Raw genomic sequence first — 24,129 nt, forward strand, 5'->3', positions numbered from 1 at the left:
GGTATTAGTTGAAAAGATTTCTCATCCAAGATAGGTAAGGTAGCTAGTTTTCTTCCTGTAAAGTTGCGCATACAGATCTTCAGCTCTACAGGTTTTCCATTCTCAGAAGAATGGAAAATCCTACTGTAGGTTGATGGGATGTTACTTTCTGCTACTTCATTAAGTAATTATCTTTTGCCTTAGGCCCCCATATGACTTATATTTGCTGCAAGCAACCTATATTGGATAAAGTGTCCAGGAACCCTTCCCTTTAACTGCAATATATCAAACTTCTAAATTGGATGGTGTGATTCCTGATAAGAATTCTAATTCTTTAATTCTAATAAGAATTAAAGGTGTTCAGAATGAATAGACCCAAAGTGTTGAGGAAGACATTCTTGATTTAAGTAGAGGGTGGGAAGGGAGGGGAGAGGAGAGGAAAATAGAAGAAAATTAATTCTAGCCTGAAAAGTGATAGAAAGTGTGATTTTGTTGAAAATGTCCTTGCTTGGAGGAAAAGTTTGAGTAGTTCCTAAGTACTTACTCAGCAGAATGAGTCCTACATTGGTCTTTCCTTTTCTTTGAAATAGTAGTAGATGACCACCATCTAGTGGCTGGGAGAGATTGTTCAGGCAAGCACTTCATGTTTTCTCTTTCTGAATGGTCACACTGTAATACAGAACTGTGAATTATTTTATTAATCTTTAGTTTGCATAACATGAATTTTCTTTCCAGGTGAACTACAAGAAAGATTTGGAAAGCCTACATGATCCAGCATCTGATCTACCAAACCTGCTGCATTTAAACCATGCTTTATATATCAGCAAAACACAGAGTGATGTAAGTTGCCTTTTTAAGAACGACCTGAAAAATAAATCTAGTAAGGAATGTGCTATGTATAGTCATGGTAGGAAACACATTTTTGCTCTCAAATGTAGTGAGAAATAGTGTTGTAACTGTAGTAGATGAGAGGAGTAGTGAAGAAAAACAGGTTTTTATGAAGACATATTTCAGTTATTAGAACAGATAATATATCCTGTGGAAAAATCACACAGACTTCTGATGTTGAGTGCTTCTTTTCATATGTCTGAAACATTGACTGTTTTTCTCTTTGTTCTAAGACCTAAAATACTTCTTTCCTTGCAAATCTCATTTTGCATAAGATCTTGCTGTCATCTGCAAGTGTCTGTACAGAAGTGGCCATTGTGCTAGTTTCATATTTGGACTTTTTTCATGAATGGCCTCTGGAGTCTTAGCTTACTTCTGGGCTTCTCTGGCTAAACTTTTTCTCCTCCGGACTGTCTGACTCTTTCTGACTCTTCCTGCACTGTGTCAGATAAATAGGCACATGCTCCATTCTGCCATGTAGCAAGACATGGCCCTTGATGGGGCTGGTGGTCTGATACATGATCCTGGTGGGGGTTGAAGTAGGAAGGAAGAGCTAGGAAACTCTTGGCTCCTGTGCTATGATGAAGGTTCTTTCCCACTCCAAGAGCACCTATGCTGCATGTCTGCTAGCTGGGTAGCTGCATTTGCTATTTTTACTCCAGAAAACACAGCAGTCCTGCAGAACTACTGCAGAGAGGCACGAGTGGGTGGTGTTGGGAAGGAAGGAGACTTGCTCTATGGTTGGCAGGAGTTGAGTGTTTCCTAGACAATTAACTCTCATGAGTAGGAGCACACTGGGTCATCTTTTGAGTCAGTGCCTGCTTATGTCTAAAATAATCAAAATAGTCCATCTATATTTGATTTTTGTGTGGTTTTTTATTGAGAATTGAAGCTTTTTTTTTTCTTTTTGTCTGTCTTACTCCCTCTGTGAAGGTAACACTGACTATCCCCTTTTGTATGAGTAATGAATGAGTTGTAGTCTTTTTCTGCCTGCATTCTTCATGCACTTTTTGGCCCAAATCTAGTTTCCTTCTAGCGTATGGTAAGATTGACAGTCTTTTTTGCTGATTAAATGAGTCCATCTCAGTCAATGGACTTCATCAGTTTATAATCTTAGCTCTAAGGATTTAGAAACCTGGACTTTCCCTTGAGGCAGATCACATCTTGCAAAATGTATTTCTTTCTTTTGTCCTGGAGGGGTTGGTTCATAATGTCCATGCGCTTGTCTGGCAACTCTGTAAATACTAAACCTATGATTTTTACATTGTCCAGATCCTGGAGGGTATTTTTATTTTGTACAAGAAGAGAAATGCTTTGTCAATCCCTAAGCTCTCCACTAAATAGTTGTCTTTTAAAGAAATCCCATTTTTACAGTCCTTCTCAGGTTTGACCTCCCCATGTCATCACTTCTATTTAAACACAGTTTATTCTTCTGCCTTTCTCCAGTACATTGCTTGTGTTCTCCTTAGCTCTCCACAGCTCATACCAAATCTGTTTTGTAATCTGCCACCATTGTAAAAAACAGTCTAACTGACTTATTCCCTGTGTTAACTGATTTCCAAAGACTGTTTTCTTTTTCTTTCTTCTTTTATTTTTCTTTTTTTTTTTTTTTTAATTTTTGTTTGGTTTTTTTTCTTTCCCCTTCTGAAACAGAGCTGGTTGCTAATTGCCTGATTTTTCTGTTTCCCTGCAGTATACCTTTCTCCATTGAAACCTATATGGTAAATTAAACTCATAAACTGATATTGTTGATTGAATGAGTGGTTTTGCTTATTGACCTGAAGTGTAGAAGTGTGTGCACTTTATAAAGCACTTACACTGTAATTTCAATGCAAGGGTGTTATACAAGTCAACTTCCATGGGAATAAATGCCAACAGTTAGGAGGAAAGCTTGATGGGCATCTTTGGACATAAATAAACTGATTTGAAGAGGTCAAACTCATCTTGGTTTTATTATTGTGTTGAGGAAGAAAATTACAAGGTAGACTTCTCCCTTCATACTGTATTTCCTGGTTTCACTTGGGATGGAGTTAATTTTCTTCCTAGTAGCTGGTGCAGTGCTGTGTTCTGGATTTAGGATGGAATCAATGTTGATAACACACTGGTGGTTCAGCTGTTGCTGAGCAGTGCTTGCACTAAGTCAAGAACTTTTCAGCTTCTTATGCAGCCCTGCCATTGGGGTAGCTGGTGGTGCATGAGAAGCTGGGAGAGGACACAGGGTCAGCCAGGAGAGCTGACCCAAACTGGCCACAGGGATGTTCCACACCATATAGTGTCATTCTCAGTATGTAAACTGGGGGAAAGTTGGCTAGGGGCTTCTTCCCTGCATTCTCAGGGACAGGCTGAGCATTGATAGGTTGGTGATGAGTGACTTTTTTTCATTTACATCTCCTTTTTTTTTTTTGGCTTTTTTTTTTTTTTTCTCCTTGAGCTTTATTTCTCCCTCTTTTTTGTTATTTTCCTTTTATTACTGTTTCTTATTATGATAGCTTATTTTATTTAAATGATTTAACTCGTCTTGTCTCAAACCACAGATTTTCTCACTTTTACCCTTCTGATTCTCTACCCATCCTACTCGGGTAAAGTGTGTGAGCAGTTGTGTGGCTGGCTGTGGTTAAACCATGACAGATATATATGTAATTCTGTTATGAACTATAGAAACACAAAATTTGACAATTTGATATATGTAGAACAGCTAGTTTAACATTTTTCACATTTTAAATCTGTTCCTATTGTGGAGACTTTCAGATACTGATGAAATTCAGGGTAAAAAAGGGGGAACTTAGATGTATTTCATTTTAATAAACAGGGTGAATAAACAGAACTTCAGAGACTGAATCTGGTGCTTGTAGTTTAGCTTAATGTAGCAAAAAGTTACGAGCTTAACTAAGTTGATTTTATAGAATGCCTTAAAAATTTTCTTCCCTTAGCTGAGGAATGGAGTAAAAGTATGAGATAAGTGTTTGTAGATGGAGGCAATTTTGTTTCCACTACTGAAGTGATTTTATTGTGTGACATTTAAAGTTCTTTCCACTAGGAGGCAAACCCAGACCATCATATGTGTTCCTTTGCACTTCAGATGTAAATAACAATGTTTATTTTCTATGAAACATAAAGACATCTGACTTTTAGATTAGCAGAAAAAATATTTTTCCTAGGAATGTACAAAAGCTATTTTTTATCATATCCTTTTTTTTTAATTTCATCACAACATTTTAAATTCACATTTGATAAAACTCCCCAGTTTGTAGGTATAGTTTCTTTCTTCTATGATTTTTCTTTCACAGTATTTTAAGTAGTATTTAAATTTCAAAACCTTCTGGATTTTGCCTATGAAAATATTTTCGGAATTTTTTAATTTCAATATGAATAGAATAAATCATTTAAGCAAAGCAATTGTTTCTCTAATTTCAGCCCAGACACTGCAGAACCAATCAATTTCAAAGAAAATGCAGTATTTCAAAGCCAGGTGTACACAACCATAAATAAACATATCTTGAAAAGAGAGAAATGCAGGGTTTAACGGTGATTGAATCATGCACAAAGCCACATAACAGATTTTAGTGATGTACAGTGCATATTCAATCAGAAGCACCCCATGAGGAGAGAGGAGAGTATTTTTGCAGGACCCAAGCCTAATACAGAAGCCTGACAAGGAAAGAGATATTCAGACATTGCTATTTTTGAAGAGACATAGAAATTAAAATTACATTAGTCACTAAAAATGTAATATTTTGATTTGCAGCTGTTTGCTTTCCTTTAAGGCTTGTGTAACTATTCCATCATGCCCCACAGTGACTGATGGAGATAAGTAATGTGTTTGCCAGTCTTAATCAAGAGCGTGAATGAATGAGTTCAGAAGGGTTCTCCAGGTTTCCAAACAAAGTGTATTTCCTTTGTAAGTTAGCATAAAGGAATAAGTTGATGTCTTAACCCTGTGTCCTTCACTGTGATTTTGCTGCCAGCTCTAAGGTCATGGTCTCTGGTAGATGTGAGGGGAGTGTTGGTGCAGGGCAGGGCCCTACCAAAGCAGTAGTTTTCCTTCCCTTCTCCTTCCCACAGGTACAAACAGAAGTGCATTTGAGAGTGGTACTTCTGAGCCTGGAACTAAGACCTGTGGGGCCTGGCTGTGAAACAGATTTTGTTGTTGTTACAGTAAATGTGTTGTTTTATGGAAACAGCAGGGGATCCCATTAAAAAGCTGACAAGTGTTCAGACATAGGTCATTTGACCAAACCCATGCAATTGGTTTAAGGATTGTATTTGATGCTCCTTATTCCTGTTGTCTTCAAAGTTCACAATTTCTAGGTCTGAATGGTGTAGAAAAGGAGTAAATGACTCCAAAACATATGACCTTATCTAACTGACCAACAGGTTAGGTTTGAGAGAAGTCTTCCAAGTCAAAACATCTAAGGGAGTATGGCTAAGACAGGATGTGTTTCTTGCCAAGGCAAGCAATCACATCTCATATTCTCTCAGCTGTTAACAGACTTTATTTTAATTTTACTAGGTCAAATACAAAGAAAATTATGAAAAATCTAAAGGCAGATCAATGCTGGAGTTTGTGGATACTCCAATGTATCAAGTTTCAAAGGAGGCTCAAAAGATGCAAAGTGAGGTAAGTAAAAATGTACTTTTTGAACAAGTAAAATTTAGATCAACAGAGAAGTCAGCAGACATCTTGTACTCAGGTTAAGAAAATGTACGAAGCAGAGAGTAAATTGTGGATATGGCAGTTATACTTAGTAGTTATCTCTGCTGTTCTGTAGTTCTGTTCTTCTTGTGCATTTGCTTTTTTCTCAAAAGGCCATCGGTACTAACAACACACACACATCATTTAATTGAGAAGAAGCTCAATAGGTCATCTAGATCAGAAATTAATAACTTTTGAAATTTTCACTTGAATTCCATCTTTAGGGGAGGGATAGTTCTTATGTGGGAGCAAGTGAAGCCACAAAATCCAGTCCAACCCCATGATTTAGCTGAAACATCCTCCTGCCTTTCCAGCCTGGGAAACTCATCACGGAGGAGGGACTGTTCCCAGGCTCCAAAACAGCACTGGCTGTCTTATATCAGGTCATGTTTTTCTAACTTGACTTTCCAGACAATCTAGTCCAGTGCATTACCATCCATCCTGAGTGAGATGGATGCACCTGTGTCCCCATGCTGCAGTTTGATTCCATTAGTTTTGCTGTGTCATGGAAAACAGATGATCTCAGCCATTTGGTAGAAACTTTAATGAGTTTTAAACCATTACCTCGTGTGCCATTTGTCTTCCCTTTTCCCTACCAAGAAAATGGGTTCTTTCATAGATCAGGTTCAACATTCTCTTTGGACATACTGTACACGTATTTTTGTCTAGATTGTATCTGTTTGTATAAATAAACTAGATAATGAAATGCATAATGAGTTGCTTATTAGTGTGAAATATAATTTATGGCAGGGCTCATTTCTGGGTCTGTTTACAATATCTCTCCTAAAATGTGCTTGGAATTGCATATGTATGTGCCACTAATTGTTGGTTTTGCTATGATAGAAAACGTACCGCAGAGATTTTGAAGAAGGGATCAAGGGAAGACCTTCACTGGATTTAGACAAGACCCCAGAGTTCCTGCATATAAAACAAGTCACTAATCTTTTGAAAGAGGTAAAGGATTTTTTTTTCAGTTGTTAAGTTGTAAATGAGCAATAAGAAGAATCAGTACAAGCTGCTGAGTGCTGAATAATTTAAAATTTTCTTGGCAGCTACATACAAGTCACTTCCCAAGTAAAAATTCCTTCACATCATTTTGTATTCTGAATAGTCATGTAGTAAGGAAATTATAAAGTCCAGCACACCTCTTCCAGACTACCACTTCTCTTTTCAGATAGATACAGGAGTGGAAGGAAGGATTTCCACTGGTGTCCAGATGGCAGTTTTTCCCTTTGAGTAATTATTTCACATTAATGGTAGACTATTGTGGTTATACAGATGCCTTGAACTGCATAGAGTCAATTATAACTAACTTTATTAGAACGATTGTCTATCATACATGTTAAGGATAAAAAATGAAGAAGACCAAAATTCCATAATAGAGATGTGGTATTACATAACTGCTTTAGTCCATTTTGTTAGAAGGTACAGGTTTTCTGTATGCCTACTGTTTCCTTCAGATTTGTGAAATGTTCTTCAGTTGTATATGTCACTAAAAATGAATTTTTTTTTCCATAACTGAGAATCCTTCTACCTTTAGTATTTTTATATTATTATTTAAAACTGATTTCATGTTAGGTTTTGAGTATTGTTTGACCAAATTTAGAAGAGCTGGAAATGCTAGAAGAGAAGAGCAGTGCTACTAGATGTTCTACCTTTGAATCTGAAAGCCAACAATACTTTGTATTTATGGTATTAAGAATAGCTTTTATTTCTTTGCCAAAACAAATAAAGCATGTTAGAATTAAAAACCCTTAAACTTTGTTCCTTTCCTTGTTCTTTATTCAACTTATTCCAGTCTTATTCAACTAATTCCAGTCCATGCTAGATTTCATATGGTTAAAGAAAAAAAATTCTTTTAAGATATTCCTTTATAATTCATCCTCTAATAAATAATTTATTCTGAGAAGTCTGACTGTCAGGTAGGCAAGTCTCAAGTTTGGTCTGTTTAGTGCAGTGTCATTCTGTGGTACATCTCGTACCTGCCTTCTCACTAGGGAAAAATGCAAATCATGCTGTCATCTCATTCAGTTCATCTTGCTGCTCACCAAATGCCCAAAGAAGTGGGTACTGTATGCACACTTTTATCTTGTGCTCTACATGTTCATCTCTGACATTTTGATGTAGCTCCTCTCCTTAGTGCTAAATGCATTAAGATGTTCTCTAATTCTGGCCTCCTCAAGTTTTATGCCTTCTTATTCAGGGAGTAAACCATGCCTGTAAGTCAAAGGGGAAGGAAATGAGAAAATGAAAATGGTATTTCCATTAATGCATAACTGTATGCATTTCTGATGATTTTATATCCACATCCAAGGAATGTATTCCAAACCCAAAGATTACCTAGGTAAAATTAATTATTGTCTTTCATGATTCAGAAAAATTATGTATTTCTTCATAGTCAAGGATGTAGGTCAGTGTTTTTCCATAATGGTTCATAATCAACTTTGAATAGATACTGCATGAAACAAGAAAAACCTGGAGTTAAAAATGAATTAATTGTTCCATCACTTTTTTTTTTTTACCCAAATGTCAGCTGTGTTCCAGCTTATTCTGTTGACTTCCCACTGTAGAGAATTCTGCAAATATTTCACATTTTATAACAATACAAACTTTCTTCTCTGAGACCACATTTACAACTCCTTCAGAGTTGTATCTCTCCAGAAGAGATAACTGAATTAAATAGTTCAGAGTTAAATAGTTCTAAATTAGAAGAAATTTTTTCCTGCTTGTTGCGGGACATGGTTCTTATGATCAAGAGAAGCATCTTTAAAAATATCTGGTTTCCTTTTATTTAAATAAAGAGCTTATAGGGAGATGAAGGTGCTCACTGCTGCTTATGAAACTTAATATGTAATTAGAAATATTAATTCATGCCTATGTCAATCATTCTGATAAATATTTTGTGCAATGTTCTTCTACTTTCTTTGCCCAAGAAAGCCTAACCCTTATCTGGAGATGTGAAAAGCAATTAAAGTTCCTTACAAAACGTAAAGATCTTGAACTTCAATAGGCTTACATCAGCTCTCTAGGAGCTGGAAAGAGCAAAAAGAACCAAATGTCTGGGCAGGTTCTAGTGTGCTTTGAATTTCATACTGAATATTTGAGTACTCTGGAGGCTGCAGCTGCTGAATGTTGATGGATCATACCAGTGCAGGGTCCAGGAGGCACAGGAGTGATATGGTAGGAATATTGCTTCTACATTTTAATTTATCAAGAGGTTGTTTTACCAGGTCCTAGTGTGGTGTTTAGGGAATCCATCCTGATTGGGATGCCATTAATGGAACTGAGGTAAAAACTGCAGCACTGCTGGTCTGCAGAAAGAAAATGCTGCTGCAGTGAAAATATCTGTCCAGAGACAGACAGGGCCCCTAAACAGCGTGCTAGTGCTGTATAGGACACAGCTGGTTTTCAGGAGCACAAAAAAAATAGATGACGACATTGAAATCTTTTTACTTTTTTAACATTGTTCCTTTTCATTTCACAATTTCCAATTCTATTTTAAGTCTGAAATCTTTACTTCAGCTGATTCATATTTCATAGAAATTTCAAAGAGACTCTTCAGATGTTTAATAAGTGGCATTTCTTTTCAAGATCTCACACAAAATAAGAAGTGGTGAAATCTCTCTCTCTCTCTCTCTTTTTAATCCTCAGAAAGAATATCGAAAAGATTTGGAAGAAGGGATGAAAGGGAAAGGAATGACAGTGTTTGAAGATACACCAGATTTGATTAGAGTGAAAAATGCAGCTCAGATACTAAATGAGGTATGTTATCCTAGTCAAGGTTATTAATATCACAGAAGGTTCACTTTGTGTAAAACTGAAAGGATTACTTTTTTTTTTTAACATAATCTACAATGAAATATGTAAGTATTGAAACTAAGGTTATTACTGTTTTGCTTGAAAAATATAGTAAAGCTCTGGATAAAAAACAATGCAGAACAGATAATTCAGATTTTCAAGCAAGTAAAAGGTGATTGGAGATTGTTAGTGGGGTCAGTAGATCCAGCATTTAGAGCTGGGCTCTGCTGAGGCTTTCCCAGTGCATGAGTTTGGGTGGCCTTCCAGACATCCAAGGGGAGGGTGTAGGGAGGGAAGAGGGAAGACAAAAGCTTCATGTTATGCCTGGGGGGAATACTTTCAGAATTATATATATATAATTTTATTTATTTTTTATTTATTTTTATTTTTATTTTTTATTTATTATTTGTTTATGGTATTATATGTTTATTCACACACACATGTACACACAGAGATATTTTTATATTAATATATATATATGTATACATACACATGCACACACACATATCCATAAAAAACAGAGGGAATGCCATGGATAGGGCCAATTTGACTGCTGTGAAGAAGTGCAGGAATATATAGCTGTAACTCCTGGGATTATCTTTTCCTTGGTTTTATATGCAATATGAAGCTTAGAGGAAACATCTGCCATCCCACCTTTAGCAGAGAGGAATTGAGGGATGATGTATTCTTACAGGTTAATTTACAATTCTTGCAAAAAACGTGGTTTGTGAAGTAGAGGGCTGTTTTATCACATTTATTTCCACATCAGTGGGACAGAGATAGAAGACTGAAAGTCTTTTTGCTCATGTTCTTGTAAGTGATCAAACCACTGTGTTGAGTACATATTTCTTTTTTTCTAACTAATGTACAAGCCAAAACTAATAAACAGAAAAGTAAGAGGCATTTAAAAATTATATGTATTATATGAATTTACTTTGAAAAAGAAGAATTTTCCACAGGCAGATATGACCTAGAATAGAAAAAAAATATTATTACTACATCACTGAAAGTAGAAATAGCACTGGCTGAGAAATTTTTTATAAAAAAAATCTACAAGTATTGTATACAATATTTCCTTATTACTTTTTAATATAATTTGCTGATGAACAAGGAGCATATCATTGCTTGGATAAGCTGAAGATGAAATATTAATTTTGTTTTCAGGTTATTGGTTATTTATAATTTATGTCGTGAGGAAAAAGCAGCAATCACGGATGAGGACTGCCACTTGCCTAATGGCTATGGTTCAGGAAGGACCTATTAAATTAATAAATTACAACTTCCTGATCTGGAAGTCCACTGGAAGCAGTTCTGTATGATATTAAATTTCTAACATGTAGTCTTTTCATAAATAAAATATTTTCTTAAAAGTAAAATGTGTTTCAATTAGACTGGCACCAAGGACAGATTTATTACACCATGTTCTGCAGAGCTAAACTTCCCCTTTATTTTAGAGGAAAACTGTAGCAAGATGCATGGGCTGATTTCCTCCCACCTTCTGCCACATTAAAAATTCATTGATAGAGATTTGTACATTCATTGAAAAATCTTCTAAAAGTTTTCCTCCTGTAGTTTGTTATGTGTTTTTTCTGACAACAGCTCACCAAGAGTCTTGAGAACTGTGACTCTTGCAAGTTTTGATTGACTCTAAATCCTAAATTTGAGTATCTTGTGGAAAAAAAATCTACTTGTAACTCTCTGAATTTCGTGGCTATCATATATAAATTCTATCTTCACAGAGGCAATACAAGAAAGACTTGGAAACTGAAATTAAAGGGAAAGGCATGGATGTTGGTCCAGATACACCTGAGATAAGACGAGCCAAGAAAGCTTCTGAAATTGCAAGCATGGTCAGTACCGCTCCTGGGGCGAGCTTTCCTTTGACAGAGTGCAACAAATTATTGAGGCTGAGAATTCCAGGTGGTGGCCCATCTAGGCAGTCCTGAAAACACAGATTTCTCTAACTAGCTAATCCACTGAGCTGCAAAGAGTTAACAGTTGCATAATCAGTGTAAGGAGGGAAAGTTAAGACTTCCAAGAACTTAGACCATCCTATCACCTTTTGCAGGTTGTGCTTGTTCCTCATGAGCCGTGCCTGGCCTGGGTGTGCTTGGTCACTGTGGGCCCTGCTGCTTTTAGGTCTAAAAGCTGCTTATTTAGCTGGGGCCAAATGATAAACAGACTTAGAGGGAGGCTAGAGTGTTATGACCTCAGTCTTGCAAGGCCCAGCAGATGGAGAAATCCTCACATGAGTCTGACTGTGGCTGCCAAAACTGCAGAGACAGGTAGATGTGGCAGACTACGTTGTATTTGAAGTGAGCAGACTGTTTAAAGAGTTTTTTAACCCATCAGCAGCTGCAGTGCAGGATAGGTTCTACAAAACTAGTACTGTTGAATCATCACTTATTTGGTGGTTTATGAATGCTGGTCAGTGAAATTGCACAGATTAAAACTGGGAAAAAATTTAAGAATTTGTCTGTCAGCTGTGAATGTTTCCAATGCTATTCTTTTCAGAAAGAATACAAGAAAGACTTGGAGAATGAAATTAAAGGAAAGGGAATGGAAGTGGGTACTGATACCCTTGATATTCAACGAGCCAAAAAAGCTTCTGAAATTTTCAGCCAGGTGAGTACAGAATTAATTGCTTTAAAATTACTTTGAAAGCAAAACACAATGAGATGTTAAAACCATAAAATCCTCTTGAACATTCTTAAGCTAAAAAAAGCAAGCAATGCAAAATAAAAATATTAAATTGAATAAATTGAAGAATTAATTTTTATAGTGTGACCAGTACTATGAGAATAGCTTTGAAGACAGCATGTACAGACAGTTGTAGCATTAGTTATGAGGTTTTTCCCCTTTATTTTTTCTTCAGAAAGGATAGGATAATTTTTTTATCCTTTAAAAAGGGTCTGGGGTTAGGAATTATAGGAAAAGGGATGCAAGTTGGTCCATATATTTCAGAAGAACAGTGGCTCAAAAAAGCTTCAGAAGTAGCAAGCCAGGTTGACATAGTCAAAAGCCAAATGTTTTAATTCTGTGTAACAATGACTGCTTCAAAAACTCTGCTCAAAATACTTCTTCTCTAGCTCTGTAGAGGTTTTCATAGCCATACTAAATTAATTTACATGAAGTGAAATGTCTTAACCGCCTGATTCTTATTTGTATTTAGGCCTGTTATACCATGCAAATAGAATTTAATTATTTACATCTGCCTGTAGTTCTTTTCACATTACCAAATTACCTAATATTACATTACATATATCCTGACAGTGAGGGGAAGATATGTATGAGGATACATTATGTATGAAGGTATGTTATAGATGAGGATCTATTATATATGGGTACATTATATATATTTTAGTGTGGGGGCAGACAGTGGTAACAGTATCATGGAGAAGACAGGTTTAAGTAAATACTGGACAGAGATGAGGAGGCTTATCAGCAATAAGCATATTTTGTGCAGTTTGGATATCTTGAGCCCAAAAACCATAGACAATGTAAAAATTATTTTTCCAGAAAATGTACAAAGATGAAGCAGAGAAGATGCTCTGTAACTATTCTGCTGTCCCAGACACTCCTGAGATGGAGAGGATAAGAAGTACTCAGAAAAATATCAGTTCAGTGAGTAATAGTGCTTTTCTCTTTGCTTGTAACTTTCCAGATATTTTTTAGTTTCAATAGGCTCTCTTGTGCCACAGAGCAAAATAGGGAACTTATGAGTAGGTGTCCTTTGAACCATTTCCATAATTTTCCTGGCAAGAGTGTATCACTCGTTTCTTTCAGTAAAAATAATATCCAGCTTTTCTAGGTGCAACACTGTTATTTTGAATTTCTAAACCACTTATACCACCTTGCCAAGCCACAGTTATTTTTAAATGAAAATCTTTTTTTCTTTTTCCATCAAGCCCTAGGAAGTACTTTATTTAAAAAGGGAAAAAAAATCTTAGGCCTCTTACTACACATATAAGACTTTTCATCTGTTTCCTATCACATGTACTGAGCATCAAGACTGGGGTATAAAATTAGAACAGATCAAATTTCAAAAAAAAAAAAAAGATTTTATATTACACTGGGTATATTTTTTAAATTTTATGTTAGATTTAAGTTTCAGTTTATCCCTAAATATAAATTATGAGCTTAGATTTGTGAAATTGCCCATTTTGGGAGGTATTAAATTTCACTTCCCTTTTGGGCCCATTAATGCTGCTGTTTGTAATTCTGCCTTTACTTGTAATATAACAGAGAAGAGGAGTAAATCTGGCCTCCAGAACAAAAGGCCAGTCAGTGGCTGGTTTTTATGGCAGACTAAGTAGTACTAATAAAGCCAATGATTTGAGAGAAAGGCATATAAGATACTTAAATATTTTTGCATATTTAAGCATTATCTGACAGATGTGTTCCTTAACTTAGAGATATCCTCAGCTTCCCCAGCTCTCAGAAGTAACTGAGTAAACTCAGTTTCTCCCAGAGGTGTTTGCCTGCAGCTCCCATGAGCAGCTGAGGGTTCTGCAGAGGAGTAAGAGCCTGTGGGGAGAGCAGAGGAGATTCCTCTCTGAGCCTGCTCCAGGCTGTGATCATCTCCAGCCACCACCTGCCCTTTTTCTTTCTTTGAATGAGGGCAGCTGAAAGCTGCATCTTTCTAGAAGGAGCTCTTGACAGGCCCACTGGCCCAGTTTTGCTTCCTGTCACCTCTTGGCTCCTGGAATGGTGCCCTGCAGCCTAGTGTGATGTGGTTATCCCCATTTCTCATGTCACTGCTGTGCTGTCAGGCTGAAACTCCCTGGAACAGAGGCATCCAAGTCAGCCCCAGTGATCTATTTTCCTCCCTGCTCTAGCCTTTGATAGCTTTTGATGAAGTCCCCAAGTAGGGCAGTGGCTCTGGCAGTGTGGACTCACTAACATTGAGGTACCAGGCTTGGTTAATTAAAGATAGGTATCACCACTTAGTTCAGCCTTGCTAAGTCTCTGATGCATCTGAACCCTTTGCAGCCCTGGAGGCCAGAATGAGCTTTCAGTGCCAAGGCTGACAATGATCCTCTTTGTTGGTGTTCTAGATAACAAGAAATAAAATGTTTTGTCTTCGAGGTGATTTGTATTTGCTTTCTTCTGTGATTTTCCTGTTCCTCTTTGTGAACTGGGTCTTCCAACTGTAGGAAAGCAGTTTACAGCAGTGAATGAACTACCTTATTCTTCTTTCTCTGTTTTAATCTTTCATCGTTCTGTGCAGTTTAGATGATAAAGGCAAATTATTACTGAGTGAAGATACAGCTGGAAGCAGCCCAAATAGATAAAAAATACAATGACCCCTAATAATCTTATGATATTTGGATTTTGTCTCAAGTATTTTTCTGCCTTAAGGGACAAAAAGTAACAACTAGCTCTGCAGATAAGATCGTCGCTGCTTTTAGCTCACTAGCTCATTTGGCAGATGATTTATAAAAGGATATTTACTTCACAGTCATCTCTTTCATAGAAAAATTCCTGTCTCAAACATATTTTACCAATCCTTCCTTGGTAGACGAGAAAAGTATATTATCCAGTCCAGTCCACAATATAAATCTTTCTAACTGACATGATGCAGAAGAATTTTCAAGTTCTTACATGTAACCTGTCTCTGTTATTACATGGTAAAACAAAATTCTAGATTGTTAAAGGTTTTCTGAATATTTAAAATATTAGTTGCAGACATTGACTCTTCTCTAGAATATTTGGCAGTAGTATTCACCCCAGGCTATGGAGGACCTCAAGGAAGTCAGAGGAATTAATCAAGAATGATGTTTTTATTGTTCAGAGTTTGTTGATAGGAAAACTTAAATAAATCCTGATATAAGAAAGGCAGAAATACTAAATGATAAAGATTAATTTTATTAACTCCAGGATCAGACTTGTTTTTTACACTAATGACCTGGAAATACTGGAGTGCCAACAGCTGTGACACCAAATACTGAAAATCCAGTAAAACTTCTTTGGGAGTTTTGCAGCATGAACTGGTGCTCCATGGTTATTTAAATTGTAACCATTCTTGGAACTTGTGGAGCAGTTATTTACTATCTCTTTCAGTAACTTCAAATGATTGATTCTACTGATGTGCTTTGTGTTTATCCTTTACTGAAACAATTGAAATAGAATTTTATAAACAGCATGTGTATCTTTTAGGAAGTGACTTTTGGTTTTAGATAGTCCTCAGCTTTCTGGCTTGAATCTAGGAGTCAAAAATTGCATGACTTGGATTGTAGGTCTGGTTTGTTATGGTTATTTTTCCATGAATATTTCAATTTTCTAGTTTGTTAACTTAGAAATAATAGTAATGTCTGTTCACTTCTCACTGTATTTTAAGATCTGAAGACTGCAGAAACCAAATCAACTCCTGCATGTACCTTCAATAACATTGAAATGAATGAAATTACTCGAGCATAAAGTTACATTTGTAAAACTTTATACATTATTATATAAATTCTAATATTTTTTTCCAAATTTAAATATGCCAAATACTTAAAAATACTGAGATCAGTTTAAAGAATGAGAATATATTATCTGGGTTACAGCTGAAAACAATGTTATCATAGTTATTGACAATTAGTCTTGTTTATGAAAAATTAAAGTATTTGCTTTCTTAGCAAGATTTATAGCCAGACCAATTTGGAACTTGGAAAATTGCCCAGCCCTTTTATGAGAACTAGCATTTGCATTGCTAACAGTCTCATAATTATCTTTTCTTTTGGGGAAATGAAGGTGTTTTATAAGAAGGAAGTAGGAGCTGGCACAGCTGTAAAAGATACTCCAGAGATTGAAAGAGTAAAGAAAAATCAACAGAATATTAGTTCGGTAAGTGCTATTATCATAAAATATTCTTATGTGAGTAAAAGGTGGAGCAAATTTTTTTTACCTTTTTTTTTACTTAAAAGTTCTTCATTTTCTTATCACACATCTCATTAAAATAGTTGTCCACTGGATTTTGTATACAGAGCTCTACTTTAGCACAGCTAGAACTCCCCTCTACTGTACTACTTCTGTGTCCAAAGATAGAGATTCAAATTGAAACATTAAGAAAAAAAAAAAAAATTTAACTAAACGTTTGAGGAAAGTGTTTTGTTCAAGGTTTGTTGATAGGAAAACTTCTCACTCTCAGGAGTGAGAAATATGAGATGCATTTCCCATATGACAGACTGAACAGCAGCAGTATTTACAGTTTAGAAAAATACCATGTGACAAAAAAGAAAGTCTGTCATGTTCTGTTAGAGACTTATGTATTGCATAAGACTTGATACAGTTTGTACTTCAAGATGAGAAAAACTGTGTCCAGATTTCACCTATGTGAAAAGGTGGAGAGTTGGGTCTTTACGTGCTGGGCACAAGTTGATCTGTGGAACTGATGAGATTAGTTCTGAATTGATTTTGTTTATCTAAGGATGCCCAATGTCTTTGACACTTTAATAGGGAGATTAAAATAAAATATCAAAATGAAAGTTTTCTTCAAATAATACATCATCTTCTGCTAAATATGCGGCAAAACTTGGAAAAAACCTGGAAAGTGACTGCCAAGCAGAAAACCCTTGTAAATGTGTTGTTCATTTCCTTTTTATATTTGGTGGGGACTCCTCTGGGGCAGTTTTTATGTTTGTGACATGATTTTATAATTATTAGATTTTTTTATTTAAAGTAAAGTCCAAAAATAATGTAGAGACATGACACTATGTTGTGTTTAAGTATTAGTTAAAATATGAATTAGGATCTCTGGACACTTATTCTCATAGAATTTCATTGTTTATTGTATAATGTTAAACACCTAATTTCCCACCAAAGTAAAGTCAGTAGAGAATTTCCAAAAAATTTTGAAAAGCTCTTATTTTCCTTAAATTTTTTTCCTACTCTATCCATCGCTATTCATCTAGTCATTTTGAGTCACAGTGTCACAAGCTATCATGTGTCCTAAATCCTGAAATAGTTGGATATTGAACAATTGAAACCTGCTGGTTGGGAAGCTGTTGATTTTCTTGATTTGAGGGTGAGGTGTTTTTTTTTTGTTCCTTTGTTTAGTTTTTTTGTTGTTATTTTGCTTTTAAATTTCCAGTTACCACAGACATTTATTTCACACAGAAAGGAGAAGTCTTACTTTAATGGTTTTTCACAATACATTTCAAAGTGAAATAGAAAAATAGTGTACACTGTTCTTGCTGTTTTAGAAATCCTAAATAGTGGTGAGGAGGGAAAAATGAAAGGTTGATCGGTATGCTAGTAAACACGTTTGAGGAAAAACCTACCAAGGGAAGTACAAAATGCATTAGTGGTGTAGTCGTACTATGTAAATAGCATGGCCTTTACCTTGCTAGTCTTTGTGTAGAGTTAATGTTTTACAAAAGGTATTTTATTACATGTAGTGTACTTGAAATTACTTTAGTCTTGTATAATATTTATTAGAGGTGTAGCATGCCAAATTTAAAGGCAATGTACAAGAATGTTTCAAATTACATGTCAGTGAGAGGGAAATTGTATTGTGTAATTTACAGGAGTCCCAAAGGAAGGGTAAATTACACCAATTCTGAATCCATTAGATTTAAATGTTTTACACGCATTTTTGAATTTAGCCAGAAGAACTTGGGACAGCCTTAAAACTATTTTCTGGGCTAAACAAAACTAGTATGTGGAATGTGAAGCAAATTTGCACTGAAAGAAACACCAGGGCACCAAAATAATACAACCAACCACACAAAAAAGCCCATTGAATCATGTTCTGAAAGTGATCACATTCTTCCAGACTACATATGTAGGAGGAAAACATAAGAATTGCGTTTTCAAAGCCTAAAATACCAAGGTGGTGACAGCCAAGGATGTTGAGCTTATCTCACCTGTTGTGATGATTGGTTTGGAAGAAGCCAAGATCTCTCAGAACTTTCAAAGCAAGCCACAGACCCATGGGCTGTAGCTGAATTCAGAGGAGAAGCTACAAATAACTAAGGATTTTTAAAAAACTTGTTTATATTGTGAGGCAGGCAGGATTGGACACAGCACTGGGAAGAAGAAGTGTTTTGGGAGAATCTATTTGTGTTTTTGTTAGTGTGAAATCTGTGAGGAAACCCCTGTGGTATGTCAGTCAATACCACAAAGCTGGAGTCTTATTAAAATTCAAGTAACAGATATTTTGCAGCATTTTAAGGATGAGTACCACTGCCAATTCTTAAACTTACCTAATAGTCTCTATTAAAAGACCCTTTTTCTAGTGCTATAGTGTTTTTGCCAGTCCTAAACTGTCTGGACTGTGATTTTCCATTCCTGGTCTGTACTTTGGGCTGGTTTGGTTTTATTTATTTATAAATTTCAGTCAAAGCAGCTTCCAAGTATGAGCTTAGAGGAAAACAAGTTGTTTTGTCTGTGCTATGAAATTGGGCATTCTCCAGAAGTAACATGTCTTGAGAAGAGAGATGAAAATTAAATGTTAGGAAAAAACCAGTAAATATCTGACAGCACCTGCAAAGGTTTCAACACTCCAGACAACTACGTTCTTACCTGTGTGTCTCTTGTGTTTTTAAAGAAATTCAATGAGACTTTGAAGCCATTTACCCTTTTAGGAACACCTAGAAGGTTGGCTTCTGAAATGGACTGGTAGACTCCAGCAAGTAAATAGTAAGACCAAGTAATTTTCAAAGTGGTGTTGATCTCCAAGTAGTCTATGCAGCACCCCAGTTATGGTGAAAATAGCCACAATCCCATGTGATGTATATTCCCACTGTAAGAGTTTTAGTACACTAGAATTGTTTTAAGCACTCTCTGCTGCATTGCATCAAACAAGATACATCAGAGACCCTAGCAGACTGTTTTAGAAATTAAGTACAACTGTTGCTTTTCAGGCCAATGGTGTCAGTAGATGTGGTCTAGTAATGCAATATGTGTAAGGGTATAAAGTGATAGATGTGTTTTAGTACCAATCTCTCTCTTCTTTAAATTGGTAATATTTTTGTAATATCTATTGTGCAGATTAAATACAAGGAGGAAATTCGGCGTGCAACAACTATTTCTGATCCACCTGAACTAAGGAGAGTTAAGGAAAACCAGAAGAATATCAGTAATGTGTGCCATGTTTTCATTTCTTGCACAATTCTCTCTGCTGTATTAAATGTGCTTGTGTCTTGGTGAATATGTCTGTGGTGTTTGTGCTACTTTCTGTTCGTCCAAAAAGACCAATTTAATCAATTAATGGTAATAATTTATTATCATAATAATCATAATAATGATAATTCCTCAGTCTTGCACTTCGATTCAAAAGAATGAGAGTGAAGTATTCCTGTTGAAATAACAATTGTGTGTGTTTGAAATAGAAGGACTGCCAGAGGGGGAGAACTAAGTATTGTGTGGGAAGATGGGATTGATTATTAAGGAATGGTACTTTCCATCCAAATGCAATGTGCTCTGTAGTGATGTCTAGCACACTTACGTATTTCTGTTACTTGGAAATCTCTGTTCTAATACCTTCTGACATGTTTGCTAGGTTCAGTACAAAGAACAGCTCTGCAAAGCTACACCCATGAGTGTCACCCCTGAGATGGAAAGAGTCAAGAGGAATCAAGAGAATGTCAGCATGGGAAGTTGCTATCCTTTAATACTTTGTGTAATTTTTGGGTGCAGAAGATGAACATGAAGTTCTGCATTCTGAAATGATGCCTTTTCCTTAGTCTGGGTGGAAACTAATGTATTGTAATGTGTTCAAATTCAAGTAATGGAATTATTTGAAAATCTTCTCTTAGGAAGCATTTGTGAGAAGGCTTTTCTTGGTTTGGGAAGTGGCAGGTGAACCATCGCATATTTTGTTAAAGAAATGGCTGCAATGCTTTGAGATGTTATTCTCTTCCTTGGATATTTGCAGAAAATCTTGACATTTCTTTTTTTTTTAAACAAAATATCTGTTTCCAGTTTTATTTTTCTTTGCTTTGTGAGAAATTAGCTACAGCTGTGCTCAAACTTCTGCTCTCTTACCTGTCTCCTTCTGGTTCCTCAGTAACCTCCCAATCAGAATTCAGTATTTAATGGCTGAGATAACCATTTGCAGGGGTACAGAGAAGGAGGCAAGGACTGGAGCATGCTACTGACTTCCTGCACTGATGAAGTTGCACCCTCTTGATGAGTCCATGGGAGACCAGGCACTCTCCTCACTGAGAGCTGCCATCAGCAGCTGTGGGACATGGGTGCACAAACAGCTGCAGTGTCTCCCTGGGTGCTTTCTACTGCATTCACCAAAATAATTTTAAGTCACAATTTTCAAGAATTCTGTCCCTCTAACTCAACTTCTGGATTCCTGTTGATATATCTAGATTTCCTAGAATGTATTCTGTTCAAAAACGGCTTTCCTTTTTCCAAACCAGCCTGTATACTACTTCTACTCACACTGTTTACTCTTCACCAATTTTTGTGTTGTGAAAATTTCACTGGGAAGTTTAAATTCTTTTCAAGTCACCTGAATAGCTTTGAGTGAGTATTTGTTAACTTCAGCCATTTCTAGAAGCATCAATTCTTGAATATTCATTTTACCTTTATAAATGTTAATTTGCAAGTATAATCAATTTAAAAGTTTACTATAGTTTTAGTAAGACATTAATTTTTCAATTGGAATACATTGGTGTGGAAGGACCAAAATTGTGTTGTGCTGGAAGAAAATTGCTTAAAAGCAATAGCTGCCTTACTGCCACAGTGCACTGCAGAATTATGAGCATAATGTATCTGCACAGTTAACCTTATCAATTAAACCCAAGCTCTTGCTTTTGTATGGAAGCATTTATTTTGCATAAAAATATATGATTTGATATGAATTTGTTGCCAGAATCTGTTACTAAATATTTACCATATCTGACTTCCCAGCATGTGGGGCTGGAGTTAACTTTAGATTGCTTGGTCTGTCAGTGCCACATCCTGTCCTGATCTGCTTTAGATCCTGATCCAGCCTTGGGTGTGCATTTAATGCAGTTAATGCAATGTTTTTGATTACAGAATGATGAAGGGGGTATTCCTACAGTACATTTAAATAAATACATGGTGAAATTAGGCTGGATTCAATTGGCAGTTGTCTGATGTACTGCACCCTCTGTGTTTAATCACCTTTGAATATGTAATATATAGAATTTAGAATATAGGTGGAGAACTTATGGAATTTCTCTGTCTTGACAAATATGTATTTACAGTGGACCTTTATTAAATTCAGTTTTTCATATGCTCTGCTTGCCTTTACTGCATTATATGTGGCTTAATCCCATTCCAAATATGAGTTATTTCTCTGTAGAGCCAATAACCAGTCTGGTAAATGCCAGATATTTTGTGCACATTGTGGGTATATATCCACAGAAATGCATTAATGAACAGCTTGCACATTAAAAAAAATTCAAGGTTGTCTTTCAAAAATCAAGTTTTATATATTGTAATAAACTTCAGATGCATTTTAGCTTTTCTGTTGTTTCCTGGATGACCTTTGAAGTCATGCATTTTTATATAAAACAAGGATATGTTGCTATACCTGAAATAGTATGAATATATATTTTATTCTGTTAAATAATAGATTCACTACAGAGAGCAGCCTGGCAAAGCTACTGCTGTGAGTGTCACTCCTGAGATGGAGAGAGTCAAGAAGAATCAAGATAATATCAGCTCGGCAAGTTGTTTGAATCTTTTTGTCATTCAGATTTTTCAGTTGCTGTAGAAATATAAACATGGATATGCTTTTCCTTTTACATTTGCTATGTCAAAGAAAGCCAACTACATCATTCACTGATGAGATATTGGTTTTATTCTTTGAGGACATGGACTTGCATATATGTGCAACAAACATATTCAGGGCTGTCTGGTTATTTTTGCAAAAAAAAGTAAGTGGTTGTGTTGGTGTCAGTATTTTTCAAGGAGAGAGTCACTAGAGGTCAGTAATTCTTTGCAGTAAAGAAAAAAAAGGAAATGAGAATTTAACCTCAGTGCAAATGTCTTTTTTTTGTGATTCAAAACATGGAAGTGTCCATTCCATTCTGTGACATACCACGTGTGTTAGAGCTGAGTGGTTCTAAATAGGTCCCGTGGCTAAATACTAAAGAGTAAGATAAAAACTATTTCTTGGCTTTTATGGTAATAAAATGTAATTGCTACTAAAGCAGTGTAAGAAGCATGAGACAATTCTATTAAGGAACAAGGAAAAAGTGCAAAAAGCCTGATGGAGTAAAGGATAAGACCAGTTATGTTGCAGTCTGTCCTCGACACTGAAACAAAATCCATGGCAAAGTCACTGCAGATGGTAAATAGAAGAAGTTTCATGCAGAATCACTGTGGCAGAAGAGAATTACAAGTAATGAACGCTTGAGAACTGAGTGTAGGAGTGAAAAGTAGGTTGAATTTATCAGGGAATATGTCTAAGGACAAAGGTACGGAATCTGACATTGTTACCGCATATGTCTTAATCATGTTCTAAAAATGCTCATGAATATTTACCAAAGTCAATTATTTTTGAGGTGTGTAGTTGAAAATAAGAGGAAAATCTCACAACAGTTCTAATCTTTGAGTAATTTTTTTAATTTGTGAAAATTAAATGTGTTTCTCCAAGTGACTCATTCACTTTGTTTCTCAAGATTTACAGGGATAAAAACTCCTCTGTGTTAATGAGAAAGATAAAAATCAGCCTATGTTGACTGTAATTATTCTGTCCAGAAAATGCCTTATATTCAAAAGCATATGTAGCTGAATATATTTTCTAAGAGAATTTACTGCTTAATTAAGAAGGCTTTGAAGATTATGCAATACCATATATTTTTGTTTCTCCTGCATTACTTGAAACTTACCTGTGAAACACAGATACCAAGATATATATTTTCATGGGTTTGCTTTCTTAGCCAATATATAATCTTAAGGAGGGTTAGACAGTTTCAATACATGATTTTTCTCATCACAAACACATGTTGAAATAGGTTTGCATGACTCATTTAACAAGTAATACTTCGAGTGTGAATATATAGGTAAATCTAGAATATTAACTAACACAGTGCACAGGTCATGGTGCAATGTAGAGCTAAGAGAGGCCATTGGTAGAAGAATTCAACAAGACAGAAAAAACTGTAAGAGTACTCACTCCCAAACCAATAAGTAGGATCGGTTACTTTCCCTGTTTTAGGATTTTGGGTGGATTTTTTTTCTTTAACAGGTAATTAACCATTTCTTTAACAGGTAATTAGCCATCTTATCTTTACTAGTCTGTAAAATGCCACAAAATAAGCTAATCAGGAGAAATGTGGTGTAAGTGATTCAGTACTTACTGATGCACAAAACCCAGAGCCCAAACATTTATTTAGGAAACAAAATATTCAGATTCCTCCCAGACATGTTGCTTTGTGCTGCTAGTAAAGACTAGCTATTGAATGGGAGTTATAAGCCTTCCAAAGAATTAATCCTCTTGTAAGGATTGAATTCCCTGGATTTCTCAGGTAATTCCAGTCTCACAGACTCTGTGTCTGTCTTGGTAATAAGAAGGTAGCTAGCTTATCATCACCACACAAACATGGATTAAGGACGTTCTAAGTCACAGTGGTGTTTCCTTAGTATTTATCTTATTTTTCAGTTGATAAATGAATTTTTTCCCTTATGCCATTCAAACAGTCACAAATTTCAGCTTTCAAATAAATATGTTATTTTGAGTAAGTGATTGATGGGGTAAATGTGCCTTTTGGCCTTACCAGTGTACAAGTTCATCTGTATCCTCACTGTGAAATAATTTATTGGCACATGAGTTAAAGAAGAGAACTGTTGGGCATTGT

The 24,129-nt window shown here is 35.8% G+C and overlaps 2 protein-coding genes across 9 annotated transcripts in view; both read left to right on the forward strand.

Annotated features, from left to right (window-relative positions):
* Window positions 1-21,702, forward strand: part of LOC135443672 (nebulette-like) — a 99,038-nt gene extending 77,336 nt beyond the window's left edge. For 6 of the 7 annotated variants that reach the window (XM_064704150.1, XM_064704148.1, XM_064704153.1 and 3 more), the window contains 10 exons: window positions 715-819; window positions 5,378-5,485; window positions 6,404-6,514; window positions 9,212-9,322; window positions 11,098-11,208; window positions 11,873-11,983; window positions 12,878-12,982; window positions 16,094-16,186; window positions 19,334-19,426; window positions 19,845-21,702. In XM_064704150.1, the coding sequence (XP_064560220.1) occupies window positions 715-819; window positions 5,378-5,485; window positions 6,404-6,514; window positions 9,212-9,322; window positions 11,098-11,208; window positions 11,873-11,983; window positions 12,878-12,982; window positions 16,094-16,186; window positions 19,334-19,426; window positions 19,845-19,988 (1,092 nt within the window). In that variant the 3' untranslated portion in view covers window positions 19,989-21,702. The remainder of the gene's footprint in view (window positions 1-714; window positions 820-5,377; window positions 5,486-6,403; window positions 6,515-9,211; window positions 9,323-11,097; window positions 11,209-11,872; window positions 11,984-12,877; window positions 12,983-16,093; window positions 16,187-19,333; window positions 19,427-19,844) is intronic. The other variant, XM_064704152.1, reaches the window with a different exon arrangement.
* Window positions 1-24,129, forward strand: part of LOC135443674 (LIM zinc-binding domain-containing Nebulette) — a 247,650-nt gene that overhangs the window by 188,837 nt on the left and 34,684 nt on the right. The gene's annotated exons all lie outside the window — the stretch shown is intronic.

Source organism: Zonotrichia leucophrys, chromosome 2 (assembly GCF_028769735.1).
Source record: "Zonotrichia leucophrys gambelii isolate GWCS_2022_RI chromosome 2, RI_Zleu_2.0, whole genome shotgun sequence".
Taxonomy (NCBI): domain Eukaryota; kingdom Metazoa; phylum Chordata; class Aves; order Passeriformes; family Passerellidae; genus Zonotrichia; species Zonotrichia leucophrys.